Source organism: Myotis yumanensis, unplaced genomic scaffold (assembly GCF_028538775.1).
Source record: "Myotis yumanensis isolate MYYU_CA2020_CCGP unplaced genomic scaffold, mMyoYum1.0.hap1 SCAF_10, whole genome shotgun sequence".
Lineage (NCBI taxonomy): Eukaryota > Metazoa > Chordata > Mammalia > Chiroptera > Vespertilionidae > Myotis > Myotis yumanensis.
The window spans coordinates 56,799,933-56,827,624 of record NW_027223761.1 but is presented as its reverse complement, the minus strand read 5'-3'; the positions used below and the strand labels follow the sequence as shown (position 1 = coordinate 56,827,624).

General features: G+C 37.1%; 1 protein-coding gene and 1 pseudogene across 2 annotated transcripts in view; both read left to right on the top strand.

The window, feature by feature from the left end:
• Nucleotides 1–24,676, top strand: part of NOX4 (NADPH oxidase 4) — a 161,007-nt gene extending 136,331 nt beyond the window's left edge. For both annotated transcript variants that reach the window (XM_070425837.1, XM_070425838.1), the window contains 3 exons: nt 6,238–6,306; nt 7,867–7,967; nt 17,174–24,676. In XM_070425837.1, coding sequence (XP_070281938.1) covers nt 6,238–6,306; nt 7,867–7,967; nt 17,174–17,294 — 291 coding nt within the window. In that variant the 3' untranslated portion in view covers nt 17,295–24,676. The remainder of the gene's footprint in view (nt 1–6,237; nt 6,307–7,866; nt 7,968–17,173) is intronic.
• On the top strand, nt 9,766–14,032 carry LOC139017630 (glutaredoxin-3 pseudogene; annotated as a pseudogene).
• Nucleotides 24,677–27,692: the final 3,016 nt, after the last annotated feature.

The window sequence follows — 27,692 nt, the reverse complement described above, 5'->3', positions numbered from 1 at the left end:
TGTGTCTAATTTATTTAACGATTCCCTCAGGATGGGTATTTATAATTTTATTATAAAGAGCATAGCGATGAATATCATACATGCCATTTTGTGCAGATATTCACCCATTCAATCAGTCATTCTGTCACTCATCAAATATTTATTAACTGCCTACTATGAAGTAGAAACTATTCTGGGACATGGAGCTACATCAGAGATCAAAATAAAAACTAGTGTCTGATCTCATGTGATTTACTTTCTAAGTGGGGAGGAAAGACAATAAACCAAAAAGAAATGGGATGTCTGATTCTGATTAGGGCAAAGAAGAAAAAGAAAGTGGGGTAAAGCAACAAAGAGTAAATGTTAGAGGGCATATTAATATATATTGAATATTTGGAAATGCCCACCAACATTGGTATTTTAGCAGAGACCTGAGTAAAGTGAATGAACAGGCAGTTATCTTGGGCAAAAAATTTTAGGGCAGAGGGACCCAACTTCACAGGCAAGCACTCTGATGCAATAGTATTAGACTGGAGCAAGATGAAAGTGAACTTGGTGGGCAGAGCCGAGTAAGCAAGAGGAAAATTAGTAGGAACAGCAATCAGAGAGAGCGTTTGTGTTTTCTGGGAAAAGGACAGATTACATAAGGCCTTTGGATTTTATGTAAAAAAAGAGATGCATTCTGGAAATATACCCATAATAACTGAAAGCAGTGACTTGAACAGATATTTGTATACCAATGGTCATAGCAGCATTTTTTACAATAGCCAAAAGATGGAAACATCCCAAATGTCTATTGATGGATGAATGGATAAAGAAAACTCTGCATACACATAAAATGGGATATTATTCAGCCTGAAAAAGAATAGAATTCTGAGACATTTTACAATATGTATGAACCTCGAAAGCATTATACTAATTTAATTAATCTAGACACAAAAGGACAAATATTATCTGATTCTACTTATATGAGATACCTAGAGTAGTCAATTTCCTAGAATGCTGGTCACCAGGGCATGAGAGGGAGGGCAAATGGAGATTTATTGGTTAATGGATAGAATTTTAGTTTGAGAAGAAAAGTTCTGGAGATGGATGGTAATGATGGTTACTCATCAATATGAATGTATTTAATGCCACTGAACTGTACACTTAAAAATTGTTACAATGGTAAGTTTATAATATGTTTTATCACAACTTAAAAAAAAAGGGACACATTTCTGGGACACACTAGAGACCTGCTGAATGAGAGATGAGTAGCCATTGCAAGGTTATGAACGAGACTGATCTGACTGCTGATCATCTTGGGAATGTGTGTGAAGGTAGCAAGCGCTGGGATACTGCAGTTTCCAGAGAAGTGAAAGGTGTGTAATGGCTAACAAAGGAGACTGGTCCCAGTGGTCAGTGAGGTGGTAGCAAGAGAGAAAGGGAGTTCTGTCTTTGAGGCTAAGGAAGGAAAAATTGTCTAGAGGAGTAAACTTACCACTTTCCAATTTGTGAGTATTTTTTCTAGGTTGATGCAGAGACAATTTTCTGGCGTTGGAGGCTGTGAATGAATTAAAATTTATTTTTAAGTAATACTGGAAAAACTCCCCCAGAAGACATTAAAACAATTTACATTTGGATGATGTTAAAAAGAAAAGGTTTTTATTTTCTGTTTGCAAAGTAACAATTTGATGCATGTATGTGTGTGTGCGTGTGTGTGTGTGTGTGTGTGTGTGTGTGTGTGAGAGAGAGAGAGAGAGAGAGACCAGAAGCAATAATGCATAATGCATAGTGACTTTACATACAGTCTCAGTGAGAGTAGGTAAAAGTATTTTTGAAAACTAAATGAAAATATAGAGTCTTCTGGCACCATATATATTTATTACAATATTATTGACTACATTCCCTATGCTGCACTTTATATCCCCATGACTATTTTGTAATTACCAATTTGTACTTCATTTAAAAAATATGTTTTTCTTGATTTCAGAGAGGAAGGAAGAGGGAAAGAAGGATAGAAACATTAATGATGAGAGAAAAATCAATGATTGGCTGCCTCTTGCACATCCCCTACTGGGAATCAAGCCCACAGACCAGGCATGTGCCCTAATTGGGAATCAAACCATGACCTCCTGGTTCATGGGTCGATGCTCAATCACTGAGCAACACTGGCCAGGCTAATTTGTACTTCTTAATCCCTTCAATTTTTTCACCAACTCCCTCCCCTCTGGCAACCATCAGTTTCTTCTCTGTACCTATGCATCTGTTTAGTTTTGTTTGTCCATTTATTTTGTTCTTTAGATTCTACATATAAGTGAAATTGAATGGTATTTGTCTTTCTCTGACTTATTTCACTTAGCATAATATCCTCTAGGACTGTATATGTTGTCAAAAATGGTAAGCTTTCATTCTTTTTATGGCTGAGTAATATTCCATTGCCTATAGCAGGGGTGGGCAAACTTTTTGACTCGAGGGCCACAATGGGTTCTTAAACTGGACCGGAGGGCCGGAACAAAAGCATGGATGTAGTGTTTGTGTGAACTAATATAAATTCAAAGTAAACATCATTACATAAAAGGGTACGGTCTTTTTTTTTTTTTAGTTTTATTCATTTCAAACAGGCCAGATCCGGCCCATGGGCCGTAGTTTGCCCATGGCTGGCCTATAGTATATACCACATTTTCTTTACCCAGTTCTCTATTGATGAGCAGTTAGGTTTTTTCTATATCTTGGCTATTGTAAATAATGCTAACATGAACATGGGGATGCATATATCATTTTTAAATTAGTATCTAGCCACCTGAAACTAATATAAAATAATATTGAATACCAACTATAATTGAAAAATAAAAAATAGTATTTTATTCTAGCCCACACTTTCTGAGTTGAATTTTTAATCCAAATACGTTTTAGACATATTGGATGGTATGCTATATTTTGCTTATGCCATTAATTACTAAATATAATTGCAATCTCAATTTTTAAAGTTTTTATTCTCACTTATTTGAATGGGTATTTTTAAATACATTTTTATTGATTTCAGAGAGGAAAGGAGAGGGACAGGGAGATAGCAACATCAGTGATGAGAGAGAATCATTAATCGGCTACCTCTTGCACACCCCACACTGGGGATCAAGTCCACAACCCAGGCATATGCCCTGACCAGGAATCCAACCATGACCTCCTGGTTCATAGGTTGATGCTCAATCACTGAGCAACACTGACTGGGTTGCAAGGGTATTTTTAACTTGAAAATTAAATTAGATATTTTAACCTAAAAATAATAATATCAATCTTCCAACTGTGAGTTCTTATGCATCATTCTAGAATGCCTCGAACATAATTATCTAGCTGCCCTAGCCGCTCAGTCTTAGTGTCAGACTATCTGAAATGATTACAAAAGCTGCACCTTAAGTGGCTCTTTTGCTTGACTGGATTGTCCAACCTGGTGAGTTTAGAAATGAGTGCAGGGCTAGATGTCAGGTGATCTGATACCAACTCTGCCAATAACTACATGCCTCGCTTCACATCTCTTCACTTCTATAGATCACACTGGGGAAATAAAAAAGGAAGCAGGGCTACATCAGGCATTTGGAGTTCCATTTAAAATGGGACAGTGGTCCTAGCCTGTTTTGCTCAGTGGTTACAGAGCCAGCCTGGGAACTGAAGGATCTTGGGTTCCATTCTGGTCAATGGCACATATGTAGGTTGCAGGCTGAATCCCAGCCACCTGTGTTGGGGCATGTGCAGGAGACAACCAGTCAATGTCACATCGATGTCTCTCTCTCTCTCTCTCTCTCTCTCTCTCTCTCTCTCTCTCTCTCTCCCTCCCCCTTTCGTTCTCTCTCTTTAAAAAAATCAGTGGAAAAAATCCTCAGGTGAGGATTAACAACAAAAAAGATAAAATAAAATGGGACACTGGCTCTGCTTCATACTGACTCTGAGACCTTGGGTAAATCACTTGACTTTTATAAACCCCATTGATGCCTTCAATGTATAAATGAGGATAACAGCACTTGAAGTCTGATGTGAGATTTAGCTTATTCAAAGAATCTATGGGATGTATTTAATAAATGATGGCTATCATTCCTATTAGTGATCTATAAAATTCCTTTCAGGAGTTACATTCTGCTATTTTTTTTATTTGTGAGGGAAATAAGGAAGAGTGACAGGTAGGAGAAGTAAAAATGAAAAGCATAATCTTTGTGCATGATATTATAATCCTAATCCATTTACAAGATTGTGTCCATCCATGTATTTGTTATTTTTACTGCTCTCTGGACTTGAAGAAAATTGTTGCTTTAGTATGTATTATTATGTATCTTCTGTGAGGGAGAAGTTAAAATGGAGACACTGAAATCATTAAGGACATTATTCAAATCTTCATAGTTCTTTCTGGGGGCTGCGGGCAACAAACACCAGTTTTTGAGGTAGAAGTCTTTGAGCACCATCCTGGTAGGCATCTACACGAATAAAAGACAAACATGCAAATTGGCCATACCTTCACTATGCCTTAAGCCATTCCCACCAGCCAATCATAGCGACTATATGCAAATTAACCCAACCAAGATGGCAGCCAGCAGCCATGGAGCTGAGTGAGCAGGACGCTTGCTTGCTCCAGTAATGGAGGAATCCAAGCTTCCCCGCCTGCCACGGCCAGCTCTGAGCTCCACTGAAAGCAACAAAGTTTCAATTATAGAAGGTAAATAAACCCCAGATACCTGCTTTCAGCTAGCCGTGGCCACGGAACTGGAGTGAACAGGAGTGGGTTGCCCCTGGAGATGGAGGAAGCCAAGCTTTCCATAGGCCTCTGCTAAAGGCAATAAAGTTTCAATTATAGAAGGTAAATAAATCCCAGAGTAAAAAAAAAGAAGAAAAAAAGAAGCTGGGAGCTTCCGTCGCCAGGGTGCTTGGCCAGCCTGAAAATGGCCCTCAGCCCCTCATCCACACTGGCCAGGCACCCCAGTGGGGACCCCCCACCCTAAAGGGGGTGTGGCCAGCCTGAAATCAGCCATCAGCCCCTCATCCAGGCTGGCCCAACCTCCATGGGGTGAGGGCCCCCACTGGGGTGGACATCCTCCAAGGGGTCCCACACTGCAAGAGGGCATAGGCCAGGCTGAGGAACCCCCCCGAGTGCACACAATTTTTTGTGCACCAGGCCTCTAGTTTAAGATAAGAATCAGCACAAAACATGTATTTTGTGAGATGCTACCCATTACTGGACTTGGAAAACCCTCAGTTTCTTCTCAGTTAAAATCCATGAATCCTGATTCAGTTCAGAAAGGGCCTTAAAAAGAATTTAGCATTTGGATATAACTTGAGGCAGCTATTGGATGGGATATTACTAGAGATTATATTATAAAAGTATTATGGTGGCCTAGTTTCATTTTTTTTGCATGTATCTGTTCAACTTTCCCAACACCATATATTAAAGAGACTGGATTAACTCCACTGTATGTTTTTGCCTCCTTTGTCAAATATTAGGAGGCAGCCAAACAATGATTCTCTATCATCATTAATGTTTCTCTCTCTCTCTCTCCCTCTCCCTTTCTCTCTGAAATCAATAAAAATATATTTATAAATAAGTAAATAAGTAAATAAATAAATAAATGCAAAGGAAAACAAAGTATTATGGGTGTTGATAAGCATCTCATCACTTATAAGGTAAAATATGTTTTTATTAGGATTTTATAATTCAGAGTTGCCATCTGTGAAATAATGTCCTTCAACCGTATAATTGTCCTGATGACGAAGCTGAAGCCTAAAAAAGTTAAGTAACTTTCTAGAAAGCTCTGGGCCAGGTAGTCATGGCAATAGAAGTCTCTCAGTTACTTCTTGCATGCCCTTAAGATTGTAAAGGGTGCCAGAGGGGTGATGAAGCCCTACTTAATCACTCCCTATCAGCAAAATGACTTCTTTTGCATTCCTAGAATATCTACTTTGAGTCCCAGTATATAAGTTTGTTTTAAATCATTGCTTTCACACTACACAAGGGGTGGGCAAAAGTGGATCTACAGTTGTGAGTATGTAAAACACAAGTTAATGAAGCTATTGTAATAATGAAAACCTTCATGTATTTTTCCGTAGGAACAACTGTAAACTACTTTTGCCCACCCCTGTATATGTATGCAGTTTTATATGTATTTGCTTGTAGATATTGACTGTGATTAGACAAGATACATTTTAACAAATTCTAGAATCCCATGTGTTAGAATAGGAGGAAGTCTACGTCTACAGAAATAATTTTAATGTCTGCTTATTTTTATGTCCTCTCAGCTTTGGCAAGAGAACAGACCTGACTATGTCAACATCCAGCTGCACCTCAGTCAAACAGATGGGATGCAGGTATGTGGCTGGATGTTACTGTAAATGAAACGAGTCTCTCGGTAATAGGAGGTTTACTGCAGGGCTGTGCAGGGAGAACATTTCTGCAGGTGGTCTGAAGAAGTTTCCCACAGGAAGGCCTCTTGGAATGTGTCCAGAAAACTCATGGCTTGTCCTTAGAGTTAAACATATAGGGCGTCCCCCAAAATGTATGTACACACTTTGAGTAATTATAAAGGCAGTATTTATTAAAATACATTACATTTTCAAAAGCGAGCTACCAGCTGTTAAAATATGTATACTTTTTTTGGGGGGGGTACCCTATATTTTGCTATTTTTATTTTGTTTGTTTTTTGGGAGATTGTTTTGTCCACCTCACAGGGAGATAGAGCAGACCTTACGAGTATTTCATCTCTCTCCTCTTCACGATTGCCTCAAGTTCTTTACCTATAGATGCCAGATCATAACTGAACAGTCTTGTGACTGTATGCATGAAGAGGAGGTTTTGTGGGGGGAAAAAAATAAGATCATACACAAAAAAGTTTTATTTCCTTTCAAGGGAAACTAAAAAGAATAGCAGTAGCAATCACATTATTTATTCACTGTGTGAGACACTGTGCTAAGCAATCATGTACACAGTCATGGAATTCCAGCAGATTCAAGAGGTAGGAGATATTGCTATCCCATATTATAGATGAAGAAATTGATGTTTACATACACCATGAAGGGCTGCACAATTGTGTAAATCGGGGCATGACTGCTTTCACACGCTTTATTTTAGTATTTTCTATCATACATTTTTTGTAGTATTTTGAATACAAATTATGAATGCTTGTCAGTTACTTCAAAACTAATTTCACCCTATTTTTTTTAGTCAGAGTTCTTCCCTACTTGGTATGTAAATATATTTTATTTTACTGCTCTCGTGAAGCAAGTCGATATCATTATCTTCATGGTATTGCTCTAATGTAGGTATAGAGTATACATCGCATTTGGTTCTCAGTTTGTCTGCCTGGGACTCAGACACTTGTTCCTCTATTCTCACTTCACTCTGATTCTTCAGATCTCATATTCTGTTCATTGCAAAAACCAGTTTATATGAGTTATTTGTTAATAGACCCGAGATTTGGAGCTCTTCTATCTTAGGTTGTCTTGTCTAAGATCATTTCCCCAAATTTATGATTACAGTTTGTAGTATTTTACCTATCTAATGTGCCGAATATGACAACTGTATTTGTAGTGCAAAAACAGTTCAATAAAATTTATGTGCTGAGGCCCTTTTTGAAAGTAGGCAATTAGAATGCATTCTTCAACATTGCAGTTGTTTAAAAATGAAGCAAATCAGCCATTTGTAATAATGGCATTCAGGAAGAGAACGGATTTTAAAGGAAAACAGGAAGGAAATGATGTTCTAACTTACTGTACTTCATAAGTGGCATGGTTGCCATTTGCCACTTATATTCTTTAGATCACAGCAATTTGGTAGGAAGCCACAGCACCAGCAGAAATGAGGTTAGAGAAATGAAATGGGCAGTTTGCCAACTCTGTGTCATATAAAATGTAATGCTTTCTTTGTGGCAGAAAATAATTGGAGAAAAATATCAAGCGCTGAATTCAAGACTTTATATTGGACGTCCTCAGTGGAAACTCCTGTTTGATGAAATAGCAAAATGTAACAGAGGGTAAGTGCTATTCCTCAGCAAATTTGACATGTGGTTAATGATCCAATTAAAATATTCCCAAGTCATTACAGGGAGTTTTTAAGATGACTTAGTAATGGGTTTACAAATTAGAAAGCCACTTAAACACTCACTTATCACTATCAAAAGAGGAAGCAAGACAGGGAACACCTCACGAAAGTGTCATCCCAAATAATTAAAATTTGGCTTAGAAATAGTCTATAAATTATTTATGAACTAGACTCTTCCACCTACTTTTAAATGTACATAGGCCCATATTAAAATGAGTGTTCGTTCCCACAGCATATATCAGGTGATCATGGGAAAAGTGCTTCAAAATCACGTTGGCAAACAAGGGAGCTCTACAAATATGTTAACAATGCATGCACTTAAAAGTCACTTTTTTGTACCTTTTTATCAGAATGAATACATTATTTGAAGCTCTTAGTTGTTATTTGCAGTCTCTAAGTCAGGAATATTTTTAAACAAAATTATTTTTCTTGGGAGCTATAACTGTAAAGAATCTTAGCGTTACGGACTATCTATGATCGGTAGAGATTACTATTGAAGGAAAGAATTCACTTTAGGCCGTAGAGTAGACAACCCATTTGTCTTCTAATCTAAAAGAATTTTGAAAACTATATACCCATTCACACATTTTAAAGTTGCCATTGAAATAGTTTCATCATAAGGTTAAGTAGTTGCTAAGGCTGTAATTTCTAACATATTGTAGATGTTGGTATTTTATATTAATGTAACTGTTTTAAACATATATCTACTGGAATCTAAATATCATAGTTTCTGGATACCAACCTCATCCTATATACTAAAAGGCTAACATGCAAATCAACCCAACAGCGGAACGACCGGTCACTATGATGCGCACTGACCTCCAGGGGACAGACATGCAATGCAGGAGCTGCCCCCTGGTGGTCAGTGCACTCCCATAGGGGAAGCACTGCTTAGCCAGAAGCCAGGCTCACGGCTGGCGAGCACAATGGTGGTGGCAGAAGCCTCTCCTGCCTCTGCAGCAGCACTAAGGACCCCTCAGGGGTCCTGGACTATGAAAGGGTGCAGGCCGGGCTGAGGGAAACCCCCCCCACCCCCAGTGCACGAATGTCGAATGTCATGCACTGAGCCTCTAGTATATTATAAATACACAAATAAGCTTTCATTAGCAGTTGGAAATTAAACACAATTTTGTTTTTTACTTGAACTTGTGTTTCTATCCTGATAAAGCTGCAAAATTTTATCAAAATTCAATATATTTTTATATTTTAACTAATTTTGTTTGTTGCTAACTAAACATTTTCTGCAACAATAATGTGCATAAATTGATTGTTTAATTTTGAAAATCTCCTATTACCCTAAGGATCTAGTGTTAATTATTTTTCTGGATTTAGTTATCATTATAATTATTAGTGTGTAGTTGATTCATTCATAATTTTAAATATATATTTTATAAATATAAAAAGGATATTTGATTACAAATGAATGAGACAGCTTATGAGATGAAGATTTTGGGGAGAAGGAAATGTTTTTTTAGTGATTTCAGAGAGAGGAACAGAGATGGAGAGAGAGAGAGAGAAACATCAATGATGAGAGTGAATCATTAATCAGCTGCCTACTGCACGACCCCCACTGGGGATCAATCCCACAACCAGGGTATGTGCCCTGACTGGGAATTGAACTGTGACCTCCTGTTTCTTAGGTCAACACTCAATCACTGAGCCACACTGGCCAGGTGGAGAAACTTAATAAAATCCCAATTCATGAGGTATTGAAAAAAATCAGATTCATCATGGCATTTGGCTCCATCTTCAGAGGTTTTGTTTTAGCAATTATGGTGTGGAGCCCCAAAAGCAAAATTTAAAAAGGAATATATACTCATGTGCTTAAGATTTTTGCCATGTTTGAAACCAGCCATGTTCTGTATTCCCTTCCCCTGAAGAAGTAGTTTGGGGTTGAAGAAGGAAGCATTATTTAGAAAGCAGAGATCCTTTGTAACGTGGAAGGCCCCAGTTAAAGGTGAACCCTGTTTTGGTTATAGTACTTTTCATCTTTCCCCGATATCATCCACCTATGTGTGATCATCTTGTCAGACTGACCCGGGTCTTGCTGTGCACCACCAACGACTCATTCCTCTTTGCTGACATTTAACTGACCTCTGAGAAGCATTCTTTTATTAGTTTTCATAGTATACTGTTGAAAACATTGATTTTTTTTGTTTTGTTTTTTGCTTCATTTTGAAACCAAACCCCAAAACAATAGAGGATCATTTACAGGGAATTAGACTTGGATTATTGGTTTCTTTCGTTATTTCTTAAGAATTTGTATTTGTTATGCTGTTCGTGATTTAGAGGGATTTTGTGTGTTTATTTGGTTTTTCATTGTCTTTAAACAGCAAGCTGGTTCAAGTTGGTTTATGATGAGCAAATGTGCACCACCTACTGTTCACATTCTGCACAACTTTCACTTTCTGTATTTGCTCTGGGCAGGCAACTGAAATCCATTACTTTTTAAAAATATATTTTTAATGATTTTTTTTAGAGAGAGAGGAAGGGAGGAGGAGAGAGAGAATGTGAGAGAACAGCATCTATCAGCTGCCTCCAGCATGCCGCCCACAGGGGATCAAGCTTATAACCTAGGCATGTGCACTGATTGGAATTGAACCAGCAACCTTCCAGTGCACAGGATGACACTAACTGAGCCACACTGGCCAGGGCAACACATTATAGTAAGGGATTTTTATGTAGCATAGTTTGGAAAAGAATGAATCAATATCTTAAGGGTTCATTAACTAGAAAAAGGTACTGTTTAAATAGAAGGGTTCATTTTAGAAGTGTAATTTTGGTTAACCTTGTGTACATAAATTGCATAAACAATATATAGAGATAGGGATAAAGAAGAAAGATATAAATTAAATAAGTTTAATACTATATGCTGAGCTACAATTTAATGTTCAGAATATTAAACAGTTGGTATTAATATAATAAACTATATAGAATACAAATTTAAATTGGATTAAGCAATTCTTGGCATACACACACACACACACACACACACACCACATACACTTAGATATATACACATGTATAAAAGTATGTATTTACATATAAGTACATATACATATATAAATACATATACAATATATGAGTGCATGAGTATATGTTGAATGCATATACATTTAAATATATATTGAAAATATAAAAGTTAATTTGAACAACAATTGAATGAATCTATAATATATAATTCTTCAGCTTAGTCTTTTTCAGATATACCATATATTGTTCATGAAATTTTTATAGCATTATACCTCCACAGTATTTTAAAATATGGATGATATGACCATTACTATCCTGTATGGATATTTAGGTTGCCTCCTGTCTTTTAATGTGACAGTAATTATCTTTGCACATACAGCACATACATTCTCATACCCATGTGAGAGTATTCCAATAGGTTAGGATCCTTAAAATGGAATTACTGGATCAAAGGGTGTGCACATTTCAATACTGTCCTACCAAAATGCAAAAGCCAAATCAATGTATACTTAATTTACTTTGCACTTGTGTATGAGAGTGGTTCCTTCCTTGCATGACTTTTTAAATTTAGAAAATGAATGTGACAGTATTATATGGTTAAGGAAGGTGAAGGAGCTTTTGAAGTCACCTTGCCTTCATCATTATTTTACAAATGAAGAAGCTAGGATCCATAAAAGATAATGATTAGTTTAAAGCTATGGTTAATGAGTCAGAATTCAGACATGAACATTTCATAGGTTGCCTTTTCGTTGTGCTGATCATTTCTTCTGTTGTATAATAGTTTTTTAATTTGAGGTAGTCCTACTTGTTTATTTTTGCTTCTGTTGTTTGTATTTTTGGTGTCACATCCATAAAATCATTGATTAGACCAATTTCAAGGAGCTATTTTTGTAGGTTTTCTGTGATTTTGATGGTTTCATGTCTTACATTTAAGTCTTGAAGTCTTTTTGAGTTAACTTTGTGAGTGTATAAGATAGGGGTCCAGTTTCATTCTTTTGCATGTAAATATTCTGTTTTCCCAGCACCATTTATTGAAGAGACCATCTTTTTCTCTTTGAGTATTTTGACTCCCTTTGATTGGGTTTAAATCTAGCAGTTTCCTTTTATTTGATTTGTTCTTTCTTTTCCTTTTTTTTTTCTTTCCATTGTGTACTTCCTTTTGGACTGAGTATTTTTTATGATTCTGTGTGTGGTTTTTTTTTCTCCTCTAGTGGCATATTACCCATACCTGTCTGTTTGCCTTGAGTTATTTCTCTAAGGCATTGTTTTCCAAACTGCATTCTTTGGATCCATTTTCACCTGGGAATTGTTAGAAAAGAAAATTCTTGAGCCCTATTCAAGATCTGCTGAATCTAAAGCTCTAAAGATGGGGCTCAGCTATCTGTGGTCTGTGAAGTTTCTCAGGTGATTCTGATAAAGCTGAAGTTGGAGAAACATTGTTTTCGGTTTACAGTGTACATCATTAACTCATCACAGTATACTTCAGATACTGTTACACCACCGCATGTACTTCCAGCATCCCTGCATCTTTTTGGCTTTTGTTCTTATAAAATGTGTTGCTATTGCTTTTGTTTTAAACATCAATCATATTTTAAAGACATAAAAATTGGACAAAATATACATTCTATTTATTCACCATTCACCTTTTTGATCCTCTTAATTTGGGGAGAGAGTGTAGTAGGTTCAAATTTCCCTCTGATTTTATTCTCCATTATGAAGAGTTCCCTTCAATATATTTTATAGTGCTGGTTGGCTGGCAATGAATTATCTCACCTTTTGTTCGAAAGTTTGTATTCCATCTTCACTTTTGAAAGTTATTTTTGTTTGATATCAAATTTGCTTGGTATAGAGTCGTCTGGCAGTAGCAGTGGGGTGGCTGGGTGGCTGACGCCACAGTGGCAGCGGTGGAGGTCATCTCAGCATAACAGTTTGAGGAGCTGCTGTACCTCTGACCCATGTCCCCCTGTGGTCCATTTTTGGGCACCATGGGCTCCACAGTGTGATCAGATGAATAGTGTGATGGCAGCTTAGCCAAAGAACACCTACAAGTATTTTTGAAGTTGGAAGCTCTACCTGAATTATCTAAAAAATATAAAATTATTTCTGTTTTTTAAGAATTCTGAAAAAAATTACTGATTAGATGGTGCACGTGCACCAGAATTGGCCAAAAATGTTCGACAACATGCACCCGTGGGCAACTTCCCACCCAGTGGTCATGAGCATCCAAAGAAGACCTCAACCTTCGCCTAAAGAAATGAACTCATGCTGCTGCCTGAGTGATGCTTATGAAAGGGACTCTGCAGGAGCCTCACTGTGCGGTTTCAGCAAGCGGATGGTGGAAATTGTCAACAAACACAATATCCAGTTTAGGAGTGCTTGTATATTCTCAGATGAGGAAGTTCGTTAGGGCCTCCAAACCTACGTCAATTGGCCCCCCTCTCCCCAGCTCTATGTTTCTGGCGAGTTCATAAGGAGGACTTGACATAGTTAAGAAGCTGGAAGCATCTGAAGAACTAGATACAATTTACTCAAAGCTCCCGAAGTAGAGGCAAGGCTCACAGTCCTGACAAATAAAGCTTCTGTGATGCTCCATGCAAGGAAACACACAGGAAGCTAAATGTGGATGCAGCAAACAAATTCAATAGGACTGATACTGAAAACGGGCCATTTGATATATTGGAGGATGAAGAAGTTCCACAAGGATTGAAAACATACTCCAATTGCCCAACCTACTCTCAGCTGTATGTGAAAGGGGAGCTTGGAGGGCTGACCATGGTTAAAGACCTGAAAGAAAATGGTGAATTGATGCTGCCACGGAAAGGACAAAATAAATGTAAAATGTGGTACCCAACTAGTGCAGGGAGTAGTTACAGTGGAACAGCTTATGAGTCAATCCTCAGACATGGACGAGGAGGAGAAAAGCCTTCTTCCCCAGCTTGGCTCTGTGCACCCCAGAAGGTTGTGCTAAATAAATGTATGTTATGTTTTGTTCCACCAAAAATAGAATGCATTAAACATCTTTAAATTCAATTTTTTTAAAAAAAGAATTTGATCGTTATCCAATAGGTGACATTTCCTTTTGTCTTTCAGCACTTTGAAGATAGCACTTCGTTGCCTTCTGATTTGCATAGTTTGTGAAAAGAAGTTCACCTTTCATCTTTTGCTAATTATTTATAATGTGTCTTTCCCCCCCTCTAGCTGTTTGTATATTTTCCTCTTTGTCACTGGCTTTCATAGTTTTACTATAAGTTGCCTTATGTGATTTTCTTTTTGTGTATTCTCCTTGGGGGTTCATTAAATTCTTATTCTTGAGTCAATGTGTTTGTTTTCATTTAATTTGGAAAAAATGTTATCAGGTACTCTTTTTTTTTTAAAATATATTTTATTGACTTTTTACAGAGAGGAAGGGAGAGGGATAGAGAGTTAGAAACATCGATGAGAGAGAAACATCGACCAGCTGCCTCCTGCACACCTCCTACTGAGGATGTGCCTGCAACCAAGGTACATGCCCTTGACTGGAATAGAACCTGGGACCTTTCAGTCTGCAGGCCGACGCTCTATCCACTGAGCCAAACCGGTTTGGCTATCAGTTACTCTTAAATGTTTTTTTTTTCTTTTTCCTTCTGTCATTGTTGGGACCACAGTTACATATAGTTTAGACTAGTTGATATTGTCCCATAGGTCACTGAAGCTTTGTATTTTTGTTTGTTGTTATCATTTTTTTAATATTTCTTTCTCTGTATGTTTCCATGTTGATAGATTCTAGTGCTGTCTTCATGCTTATATATGTTTTCTTCTTCAGCGCCTAGTCTTCTGTTAACCCATAGTATATGTATCATTTTAAATATTGCTTTTAATCATTGCAATTTCCATGTAGGTCTTTAAAAAACCTTCTATTTCTCTTCTCATCATGTTGATTTTTTTCTTTAAATATATAAAGCATGATTCCCATCATTGTTTTGATGACCATGTCTGATAATTCTGTCATTTCTACCATTCTGGGCCTTTTTCTATTGACCTACCTTTCTCCTTGTATTAGTTTGCTAGGGTTTCCATAACAATATCCTGAAGACTAAATGGATTAAATAGTAGAAATTTATCTTCTCACAGTTCTGGGGGTAGGGAGTCTAAGATCGAAATGCCAGCAGGGTTGATTTCCTATGAGACCTCCCTCCTTGGCTTACAGATGACCACCCTTTTATTGCCTCTTTACATAGACATTTTTCTATGCATGTGCCCCTCTCGTGTCTCTTTGTATATCCATATTTCCCCTTCTTATAAAGACACTAGTCAAGTTGGGTAGGGTCCACTCTAACAGCCTTGTTTTAACTTAGTCACATGTATAAAAGTCCTTTCTCCAAATATAGCTACATTCTAAGTTACTGTGGGTTAGAGATTCAACATATGAATTGAGATGGGGCACAAATCAGCCCCTAACACTCCTAGTTATAGTTCATAATTTCTTGCTCTATGCATTCCTTGTAATTTTTGAATTTTTGATGCTGTACACTATGAAGTTCAAATGTCAAATGCCAAATTTTGATTTATTCTTTTCTCTATTGCTGGATTTGTGTTTGGCAGAATGTTTCGTTACTTGGGTTAAGTTTTTCAAGGATTGCTTTTGAGCTTTGTTAGTATAGGTCAAGAGCAGCCTGCAATCTGAGGCTGATTTTACCAATATCCACTCTACTTTTTTAACAAATAAAGTGGTACCTTTCTAGAACGCTACCCATTGCTCATGTATTGTATATAGATCTTTCCATTCTGGCTTATGGGTATATGAATTATTCTCAAGCTTGTGTAAATTCTGGATTGCGCTTGACATACTGCTTCCTGGTAGTTCTTTCCTGGGATTCATGTGATTTTTTTTCTCAGACATGAGCAAAACAGTATTGAACCCAACACTTAAAAGATAATCCTCTATAGATCTCCAGAGCTTCTTCTGTAGATATCTCTTCCCTTCCATGTTCTTCTCTACATTCTAGCTAATTTGGCCTGCACAAATGTTGTTGTTTGCCTCCTGAACTCAGAGAGACCACTAATCAGTGCTGCAGCCAGTAGCTTGCCTCCAGGCAATAAGCAGAGACCGTTATTGGATCCCATTGCTTTTTTCTCTTTCTCGGAGTTCACTGTTCTTTTCTACCTATTGTCCAGTTTCTGCAAATACTTTTTTCATATATCTTTTTTTCCCTAGGTTTTTAATCCCGTAGGGTAAATCTAGTCCCCATTATTCAATCATAACTGCAAGGGAAAGTTTAATTTTCATAGTTCTTTGATTTATTTTTCAAGATGAAAACTTTTAATAAAATCATTTTTCAGTATTTGTTATAAATTTTTGTACCCATTTAAATGAATTCACTGTTTTCTTTTCAGCACCAATTATTTTCAGACAGTGAGGACATACTGTATTTGTCTAAGATATATGAATTGTTAATCATGTCCTAGGAAGAATTCCAGCAAGTCAACAAATATGGAAGAAGATTATTGTGAAATATTTGTCATTTTCTGGGATTTATTTAGACTATTTGTTAGGGATGTGTATAATTTATCTACTAAAATTTTATGTTAGCAAATAATAAAAGCTGCTTGGCATTTGTTATAATTATTGCAGTGCATAAATGAAAAAGAAAATGTATCCAGATTGATGTTTTTTTATTTCAATGTAGATATAAATTAGTCACTTAAAATTATCCTTTCAAATCAGTAATGCCTTTTCTTTCTCTTCTCAAATTCATCACTGCCCATGCAAATTCATGGAACCTTTAGGAAAAATATATATAAAACAACTGTAAAAGAACATTGACATGATCTAGTGTGGAAGAACATTCATCAACTACTGCTGTTGGTATAGTTTCTGTCCTCACCAGTGGCGTGTAATGAAAAGGCTAAGGCAGACTGCTCACGCTCTAATAATAAGCAAATATGTGCTCATAGTTATATTCTTTGAATTTAACCTGAATTCTAGTATGGAAAGCATGAGGTAAATAAAATATCTTCCTGGTGATCATCTACATTTGGAAATAACTAAAAAAAATTGCTTTTAGTAGGCCTAGCAGCAGGAAATTAACTTTGTTAATACCGTGCACATGCTCATAAAGCATACTTCTTGTTATGTTCTGCCAAATTTTCCAACTGATTTTCCTTTTTCTCCCTCTTCCTTCCCAGGAAAACAGTCGGTGTGTTTTGCTGTGGACCCCGATCAATTTCTAAGACTCTTCGTAAACTGAGTAACCGAAACAACTCGTATGGGACAAGATTTGAATACAATAAAGAATCTTTCAGCTGAAAACCTGGGATTTAAAGAAGGAATGAGTGCAATTGCTAACACTTTGAAATTCAAACAGCTATCCTCTGCCAAAGAGTAGCCAGGCTTTCTTATTTATGATTATTTAAAATGGAAATGCAGAGAATGAGGCAAGATGACAGGTCATAGTACACCAAAGAGGCTCTGAAGAATATCTGATGTGATGATTCACTTTTCAAGTGAGTTAAAACTATCAGATGCCCGCTGTTGATTTTTATGACCAATTCAAGAGCTCCCTAGTGAGGAGCTACACTTTCTCACTGTGAGGCTGATAGCCTTGGTCCTCTTTAAATTGTTTTTGGTTGAACAAATGGAAGATTGAACAAAATTTAAAAATTCATTGAAACTCAGATTACATTTTTCACCTAATAACAGAGTGGCTTTGATTTAGAAAAACTCCATGCAAATATATTAGATGTTTGAAGATTTAGCATAAGACTATTGATACGGGTACTTTGTGTCAATATCTAATTTTCCTCACTACTGAGCTAATAACTCTACTTGATGTCTTTAGACTTTATGCTGAATGAATCTTTTACAGATGTTGTATCTATTTTTATATCCCCCCTCTGTCTAGGGAAATCTTCCCTCCCTTGGCATGCATTAGGCATAATTATTTAATCAGTCATATTATCCTCAATTTATTTAATCACTGTTGCATAGTAATGAGGAAATATTATTACTATAAGTTATAAAGGGATATAGACCTAATAAGTTTTTTTTCCCTTTTCAGCATTGTGATCTCTACTATTTTTATTTACTTTTCCCACAGCATAGTTTGTCTTAGTTTTCAATCTCTTTTTAAAAATACATTTTTATTGATTTTTAGAGAAAGAGGGATAGAGAGATAGAAACATTGTTGAGAGAGGAACATCATCATTGATTGGCTGCCTCCTGCATGCCCCCTACTGGGGATTGAGCCTGCAACCTGGGCGTGTGTCCTAACCGGGAATCAAACTGGTGACCTCTTGGTTCCTGGGTTGATGCTCAACCACTGAGCCACACCCACCAGGCTTCAACCTCTTAAGGTACTTTGTTTATTTGCACTTTGAGACCAAAGGGCATCATGTCTGTCAGTGGTCATTGAGATAGATACAAGATCTCTCTTTTGTCACACATTGGTTATGTTGAAGATATTAAAAGTGTAGTCACATCCCTAATAGGAAATCTGAATTCTACTTCCTACACAAGATAAAAAATTTCATTAGTTACTCAAATTCAAGTTCAGAATCAAGCAACATTATTGCTGCACCACCTGGTATTCTGGGTCTCAATAGGGAATTATTGGGTTTTAAGTCATTGTTAGGCTTACTCTGTGTGATCCTATCAGTTCACGTTCCCTGGCCATTATACTGGCTCACAGGAAGAGTCACTTCACTACCTTAAGAATTAAGGCATTTTTACAGTTCAGTGATTTTGTTTTGTCATCCTTTATCAGTTGCTATCAAATATAGCACATTGCTGAAATCAGCAGCATAACTTCTCTTGCCTTCGTTAAAATTTTGCATAATATAAGTTGATAGATGCTACTGTCATTTTTTTTTTGCTCTGATTCACCAATAACAAACAAGCATGTTAAACCATCCAGCATTGAATTCCCATAAACACATTACTTACAGATGTTTCTTCCTCTCTTTGGAATTCTTTCTTCTCCCTTCTGTGGAAGGTGAGTCAGAAAAAGACATGGGAAATGTGCAATGCTCCTGCAGATTTAGCTCTGAAGACATAGTTAATAAACAGTGCATCTTGGCAACACTTTCTAAGTTAATAATTTTCATAAAAACACATAACAGAAAGAACCATTAAAAAGAAATTTAGTACAGGCTTGATGTGCAATACTGACTCTTTACTGATCATAATTTATTGAAGTGATTAATTAATACACCTAATTTCACTAAAACAGGTGGAAGATTTTTCAGAAGAAGAAGTAATCTTTTGGAGTGAGTAGGTCTGCTATTCTAGATGAGCCTTTTTGCCTATTTTAAATTCCAGGTGATGTTCAAATGTTGTGTTAACGTAGGTAATTTTTGCTTCTATAGACAGGAATGCCTGTAGAAGAGTTATTTATGTTTTGTTTTGAGGGGGCCTTTCTCTCTAGCTCATTATTGTCACACAGGTCTTAAAACAGTAAGTTTAGTGGCAATAAATGTTAAAATTGAAATGGTATCCTCAAAATCTCTATAAATTTACTTTATCTATCTTCCCAACAAATAAAGGAGGCAGAGTTTCTTCACCAGATAATGCAAGTTTTAGAAACATCATTTATTTGAGTGCAAATCAGCATGAATAGTCATAGGGATTTGTGTTCTGGGACTTGCAATTTCACTGGCTAATGGTGTGACGATGGCAAATCGCTTCTCACTCTGGGACTTCTCATTTGGACTAGATCAGTAGTCAATTAATCTTTTTTAGATAATGTATCTTTTTGAGGCCTTGAGTGAAAAGAAATATTCTGACATACATACAAAATATACAGACAATCTTGGGGGCCCACAGTCTCCAAAAGCCAGGACCCCTGTTTAAAAACCTCTGAACAAAATTATCATCATTATAGGTATTTTAAAACTCTACCTATGTTTTCTTTGATTTCTTTTTTTGGAAGTAACTATCAATTTTTATGGACTATACTAAGAAATTAACTCTGGACAGAGAACCCAATATAATTTTTTAAAATATGTTTTTATTGATTTCAGAAAGGAAGGGAGAGGGAGAAAGATAGAAACATCAATGCTGAGAGAGAATCATCGATTGGCTGCCTCCTGCGTAAACCGCCCCCCTCCTCCACCCCCCCCCCCCCACACACACACACACACACTGGGGATGAGCTCTCAGCCCACCCTGACCATGGAATTGAACTGTGACTCCTGGTTCCTGGGTCTATGCTCAACCACTGAGTAACATCTTTGGGCTCTTCCACTGTTATTTAATCTTCTTGGGTCTCTTGCTTTATGCAAGGTAAGGCTTTGATTTTACATATGAATAATAATAATAAAATAAAAATAAATTCATACACACACATAAATTTGGGCCTTAGTTTTTTTTTATTTATTTTTTTTTAAATTTCAGGTTAAATGTGAAGTGATTGATAGTTTTTTCATATCATGACTTTAAATGCTAGTTGGGTGACTGATTGTACAAGCTCTTAAAACAAAGAAATAAAAGCAATGTAGACAAAGCATAGTCTGAATTGATTTACTCCATATATTTTAAATAACTCCATGTTATTTAAAACCGCCCCCCCCCCCGAAAAAAAAACACACACAAAACAAAACACTAGTGTTTACTTGGAGCATTCAAAGCAAGTAATTGATTTATAAGGCATTGTTAAAGAGGCTGGCTAGACACAAATGGGCCACCATTGTCATCAATAGATGATGCTGATGCTAAAGGATGTTCATTATATTGAAAAGAAAAAAAAGCAGGTAAACTTTATTTTCCTTAAGGGTGATTAACTCAGCTGAACAGTGATTTTTCTAGCAAGCCAATAAGACACATTTTCAATGGCTACTCATGGCACAGTTCCCTTTTCTTATGCTATCTAGAACACTTGCATATCCAGTCATATTATAGAAACATAAATGCTGAAGTTAGGAGGACTGTTATTTTGTAGTTGATGAAACTAAGGCCCAAAGGAAGATGGTAACTTGCTTCAAGTCACCCACTGAGTTTGTCACAGTCACCTGGAGCTCAGCTTTCGTAATCTCTGCTACTGAAAGGCTCTTTTCCCTGCCCCATGAAATATTGCATCTGATAAGACACCGGTAGTACTGTTAGTTTGAATCTCCCTGTAAACTCTAGCGCTAGCTGGAAAATAGGTAGTGAATGTTAATTCCAGATTCATAGCAGAAAATCACACTCTTCTTCCCAATATATCTTCTGATTCTAAATTCATTAGTCATGTCTTTTCCTACTAAAATCTATTTTCCTATATTAGTTTTAAAACAGGACAATTGTGCTAAAAAGATTTTGTTCTTTGGGACTCTGTATTGGAAATTTGTAATAGTATATAGTTTCTGGGAAATGTTAATATTGCCATTTTTAAATTTAGGTTCATAGACAAAAGTCATAACTTCACCAACTTTCTAACCCCCTAGGGAACTGTTGTTATTGAAACAGATGACTATTGTTCTCTACTCACAGGACCATATCATGCTTCTTATTCAGGAGAAAAGAACCATCTTTTTGTAAACTAGTGAGACAGGAAATAAATGATACCAAGCATAATGAGATCTGCGTTTACTTCAACCACCCCGGACAGTGAGAATTCACTGATTCCTTCTGTCTACATCTCCCCTCCATTACCCCAGCAGCTTTATTCCATTCTGTAGTATTCTCAGAAGACAGAGTTCCAAGGCTAGCTAGATAAAGTTTTCCAAAGAAAAGACACAGTAGAATTTTGATACTTAGCAAAGGGTCCAATAAGAGAGAACAGGAAAAAGGCCACGTGAATGAGTTGAAATTATCAGAGTTAAATAATGTTGCTTTAGAATAGAGACCAGTAATTTTTTTAATGTGAACATACAGATTTTTATTTTTCCTTATACAAAACTTTAATTTTTGTTTATAGAATCTAAACATAGATTTCTACGTTTATTTCACGTTATAGCAAAATCACTCCTAATCTTAATGCAGAGAGTTAAAATACAACTTAAGAACTGGTAAAGATAAGAAATGTCTCATAGGGGCAAAACTAGGAGGGAAAAGGGGACTCAAAGACAGAAAAATTATTTTAATACATCAGAACATGATAATGCTTTTCTTTTCATAATTTAATAGATGCTCATATGTGTGACAAGACTGGCTATTCCTCTGGTTTGGGGAAATGTAAAACAACACGGCCCTTGGTTTGTTTTTAGAGAGCCTTTCCCGTTTTCTTTGCCACGAGAATTACAGGAGAAGCTTTCATCAGAATTACAATCTTCTTTGAGAAGATTGAGCCTTGATGAGCTGCTGGTTGACCTAGAGGCAACCTGACCTTCTGATGAGAAGCAGCACTACAAAACCGCTCTAATATATGTGGCAATAAAGGAGCGGAGGCTGCCGTGCACCCGTTCCGCTCCCCACGCCACCCATGAACACTGTCATGGCAAGGTCAGATTCTTTTCCGCTCTTCTCCGTCCACCCAGGGGATGAAACCTTCTTAATAATGCAGACACTGAGAAACAGATATTCTCTCTGTTGTATCATAACAGGGTGTCTGTTCATCTGTATCAGCACATTCATGGGAGCCTCGTTATCGATTTAGGATGGCTGTATATTTTATTGTAGTGGTGAGAGATCTCCACAATGCATCAAACGAGAGCCGGGCTTGCCTGCTAAAAAATATATGGCAGCCAGCACATTGGCCAGGGAGACAGCAGTTAAATCTTCCAGGCTTTCGTCTCCAGCGGAGCCCTAAAGGAATGTAAAATACCTTGCCGCACATATATATATATTGGAATGTGACCTGGGTTGCACTCCCTGCTCTGTGTTTTGACGTGATGCATGGTTAATTCTCCAGAGTCTCAGGGACTCTCCGGTTCAGGAAAAGACCAGCTGTTGAGTCAGCGTGGCATCTTTAACCACATACCTGGGTGCCCACCAGATGTAATTACGTTTATTAAAGGTGACCGTTATCTGCTTACCAAATGGCCAGAGCGGGAAAGTGTCTTTATTTTCTTCTCTATTCCATAAAATTAGGTTAAAATTCAGAGATGGGAGAAGTAAAAATCACTTTGAAATGTGGGAATGGTTGGGGGCAGGTTACCAGTGTCGTCATTTTATCCAGCTGCCCTCCAGTGTGTGGCGTGAACAGGATCCCGGGTTAGAGATCAGACTTGCAACCTTCACCCCTGCAAAGCATTAGACCACGTGCATAAAAAGGCGAATGCTATCAAGCTCTGCCTAACTTACGTGGAGGTGGTAGGGCAAGAATGTGGAGGAGAGGAGGAAAGGAGTGATGAGAAAGAAGTTTCCCAGGTAAAATAAATCTTAAGTGGGTTTTTGAAAACACCGTAAAAGTAAAAAGTTATGTAAAAGTGAAAACACAGGTGTTTATGAGTCACAGTCCATTGTAACTTATTTAGTAGTTAATTGTTTTCTGGGCAAATAGAGAAGCGCCCACAAACAAATCAGTACCACTGATCTGTTCTGAGGTTCTGATAAACAAAGTTGCCTGTTCTGTCCAGTGTAACTGCCTTCTGAATTCCTCTTACACTGGTTTTGGTCAGGCCCAATGTGGCTAGAGTTAGCTGTATTGATCTATGAGAACTGAGCTAGGAATTGCTGGAAGGCAATATAACTTACCCCCCTTATTTAAAGTTTAATGGAGTAAAAAGCAGCTGTTTATGAGACAGCCTACTGAGTTAAGACGAAGGCCTATATTGTAGAACTAGAAATAATTATAGAAAAGACAAAAGCACTGCATGGAAGCTATCTTTTTCCTAGATGGAAAAAAAGAATTTCATATTTTTCTTACTGTTTCCAAAGATACTTTACATTATGTATTTTCATCCAAGCTCACATTATTTTGTAGATACTTATGTTTAAATTACATGTGTGTGTCGGAGAACAAGAGAGGGAGAGAGAGAGAGAGAGAAAGAGAGAGAAAGTGTTTGCCATGGATTGGAAGAAAAATTGCCTGAATGAAAAAGACATTCTGCAATAATGTGAAATGACACTTTCCAACATTCATAATAAGCATTCAATCATGGCAGGTTTGCAATGGGAAGACCTGTGGTCCTCTATCACAATGGGAGACACTCTGCCACCCAGGTGTGCAGTTGATTCCTGTCTGGCTGAACGGAATTGAGTGCACACAGTGCTGGAGAGGAAGCCAGCGCTCAGGTCCAGTACTTGTGAAGAACTAGAAAAAGTATGTTTATTTTTATATGTAATTGTATTGTTGTAAGTCATTCTCTGTAGAAAACCTTCGTTCTTTTTGGCTCACAGCACAGTGTAAAAGCTAAACAAATACAGGTTAGACAAATATACTTTAAAATGTCCTTTATTGTAAACTAATTGTGCACCTTTGGCTGTACTAATCAAGAATTTTCTCCAGGGTTTGGGGAATGAATGTGTTGTTGTTTTGCTTGTGTTTTGAATTACTCTTGTTTTGATCCTAATGAAAGACTAAATGATTACACTAGACTTTCATGTGAAGACATTTAACAAGTAATTTTTTAAAAAAATGTTATTTTGAAAAATTTTGAAAGTGGTCTAAATTCCAAGCATGTCAACACTCTTATAATTTTCAACTGTATTTATCATTGGGAATTAAATAATTCTAATCTTTAAATTTAATACCCTGAATTTGGGATTTTGGTTTGCTTTTTGGTCTTCTCAAAATTCCTAATTGTGTCCATTAAAACATCAAAATATTTATACAGTTTTATGATGCCAATTATACATATTTTCTGCACAGAAAACTAATAAAATACAGTATATTCATTATGAAGTCCAAATGTTGAGTTTTTATACTTGATCATTAAAAGTTTTCAATTTTACCTAAACATTGAATATATTATAAATATTTACATGCATGTAGTAACTCCTGCTTAAGGGATTTTGTTTACTGTGTTTTTTTTCAATATATCACCATCTCCCTTTTTTTAAATCTGTGAATTACACAAGTAAAGAATAATAGTAGAGCAACTGTTTTGTCTGACATTTACATAGGCGGGATATGAGCAGTTTGCCATATGTTCTGTCCTAGAGACCTGTGTTTCAGTACCATCTGAAAAATATAGACCAGACCAGCTGGTGTGGCTCCATGGGGTGAACGTTGTCCCATGGACCAAGAGGTTCCGGGTTCATTTCCCGGTCAGGACACATGCCCAGGTTGTGGGCTCTTTCTCCAATTGGGGGCGTGCAGGAGGCAGCCAATTCTATCTCTCTCTCCCTTTCTCTTCCTCTCTGAAATCAATACAAGTTTTTTTTTTTTAAGAAAAAAATATAAACTGGAATTTTCTCAAAGATCATTCCATTTTGTGTTTCTGTGTTGGCTGTAAACCTATAATTTGATAGTGAACAGGATGAATGCAAATGCTTCAGCATACATGATTGTGGTCACTTTTAGTTCCTAGGATAAACCTAATAAGGTATACAAAATTGAAAAGCCTTCTTGCATCAGCAGGATGAAAAGGTATTTCCTTTAGAGTAAAAGACATCGTGGCATTGTTTCTAAATCTATGTTCTTTATATTAACTTATTATTTATTGTTTAATCTAAAAATCATTCATAGGTCAAATCATGCCGCAGTGCTTTAATTTATAGGGCTTTTAGAAGTGGTGACTTGCTTATAGGGTTTAAGCAGGTTACTTCACTATCTGGTTCTGCATTGCTCTCAATCAGTTCCTACCACACTGCAGTCCTTCAAGTGATTTATTTCCAAAGAATCTGCTTTCCTGAGATGGTGTCTTGCCTCCCGTCGTTTGCAAAGCTGTCGTGCGTTCTCTAATGGACATTTCAACAGGTCAAGTTCAAATGCATTTGAAAGGCAATATTAACAGTTATGAGCTTGCATTTATTGCCTCTGTGCATTATTTGCTTTGTGTCACAGTGGGGTCCTGAGTGCATGCTTTAATAGCATTAGTGTTGTAAAAATACTCAGCAGCAGCAGCCAGTGTGGGAAGAACACAAAAGATAATTGGGAAAAATGTTTTGGGGGGTTGCACAAATCAAGGGCAATATATCAATCTGAAGACTCAAAGTTCCTGTAATTCATATTGATTACCCGGCTGTCAGGAATGCTTTCCACAGCTCAAAAATATGAAAATGTATGACAGTAAAAGTTTCTCATCAGACATTTTATTGGGCAATGAAACCTGCAAGAAATCTTTTTAAGTGGCTTGTGTTGCAGAGGCCCTCTTTGCAGCTTGCTGGTAAATGTGTCATCAACTGGGAGATGTAAACAAACACCCAAGCCCGGGCCAGTTTGGCACAGTGGATAGAGCATCGGCCTGCGGACTGAAGGGTCCCAGGTTTGGTTCCGGTCAAGGGCACACTGCCTCCATTGCAGGCTCCAGGGCGAGTGCAGGAGGCAGCCAGGCAATGTTTCTTTCACATCGATGATATTTCTCTCTCTCTTTTCCTTTCTCTTCTATTCTCTCTAAAAATCAATGGAAAAATACCCTCAGGTGACGATTTAAAAAAATGATGTTGAAAAAACAAACAGATACATAATAAAATAGTTTTTTCAAAAAACACCCAAAACTTGGTTTTGCATTTCAAATACAGACCCAAGGTATTGTGACAAGTACTTTTTGACTTAAAGTGACTGTTAATTATGACAGATTTTTCAAACCTTGCCTGCATTTTGACAAGGTGATTCCTGAAATTAAATTTCAGGTTCGTTTGACAAACAATTTTGTTGGGAGGTTTGGATTAATCAACATTCAGATTTCAAGTTTTTTAAATACCTGTCTATTTGCCTTGAGTTTCTTTTGTGGTGGTGGTGAGAAATGGTTAATTATTTATTTTAAATCTCTAATGCAGTGGTTCTCAACCTTGGCTGCACATTAGAATCACCTGGGAATCTTTAAAATCCTGATTTCTGGGCCTCATCCTCCGGAAATTCTGTTTCTTTGTTACTAATGTTGTGGCCTCAACCCATAACAAAGAAACAGAATTTCCGGAGGGTGAGGCCCAGAAATCAGGATTTTAAAAAGATTCCCAGGTGATTCTAATGTACAGCCAAGGTTGAGAACCACTGCTCTAATGGGATACTTAGAAGGAGGGGAAAACAACAAATTTTGGTCTCCCAAAGCAGATGAAAACAATATAAGGCTGCTCTGCTCCAAATTGGATCAGCAGGCAGCAGGGCGCCATAGCCATTCTCTGAAGGCATACTGTGATTAGTAAACGCTTTAACCTGGAACCTTTGTCAGGCCTCTCAGGCATGTTTTTTGTTTGTTCTTCCTGTTTTTTCAAGCCCAGCTATAGACCTAAGAACTCCCAGGTCCTATGCTACACTTAGCACGGCCTATTTATTTGGGTCTTTGGATTAACCCAGGCTTTGCTTCTGTCTGTTTCTCATTCAGCTCCTACTATCTTTGGTTTGGAGTTTTCCTTTGTCTCAGGGTTTAGGGAAGTCACCCAGACACTGGCCCTGCCCAGCCACAGGTCAATGTATGTGTACAGTCATGGTCACTGTAGCTATTCATCAAAGTACATACTGCAGAACCAAGTGTCTTTATGGTAGGCTTATAGGTAGATTTTATGAACATAAGAAGTGATTCTCTCTCTCTCTCTCTCTCTCTCTCTCTCCCTCGTTTTGTTCTATAAAGATGTCACACACTGAATTAGTAAATACTGAGCCATTGCTCTCAATTAGATTCTTACGTGCCTCAGATCACCTGTTATAGAACCACCTCCAACACATGTATGCTCTTCATAATGCAA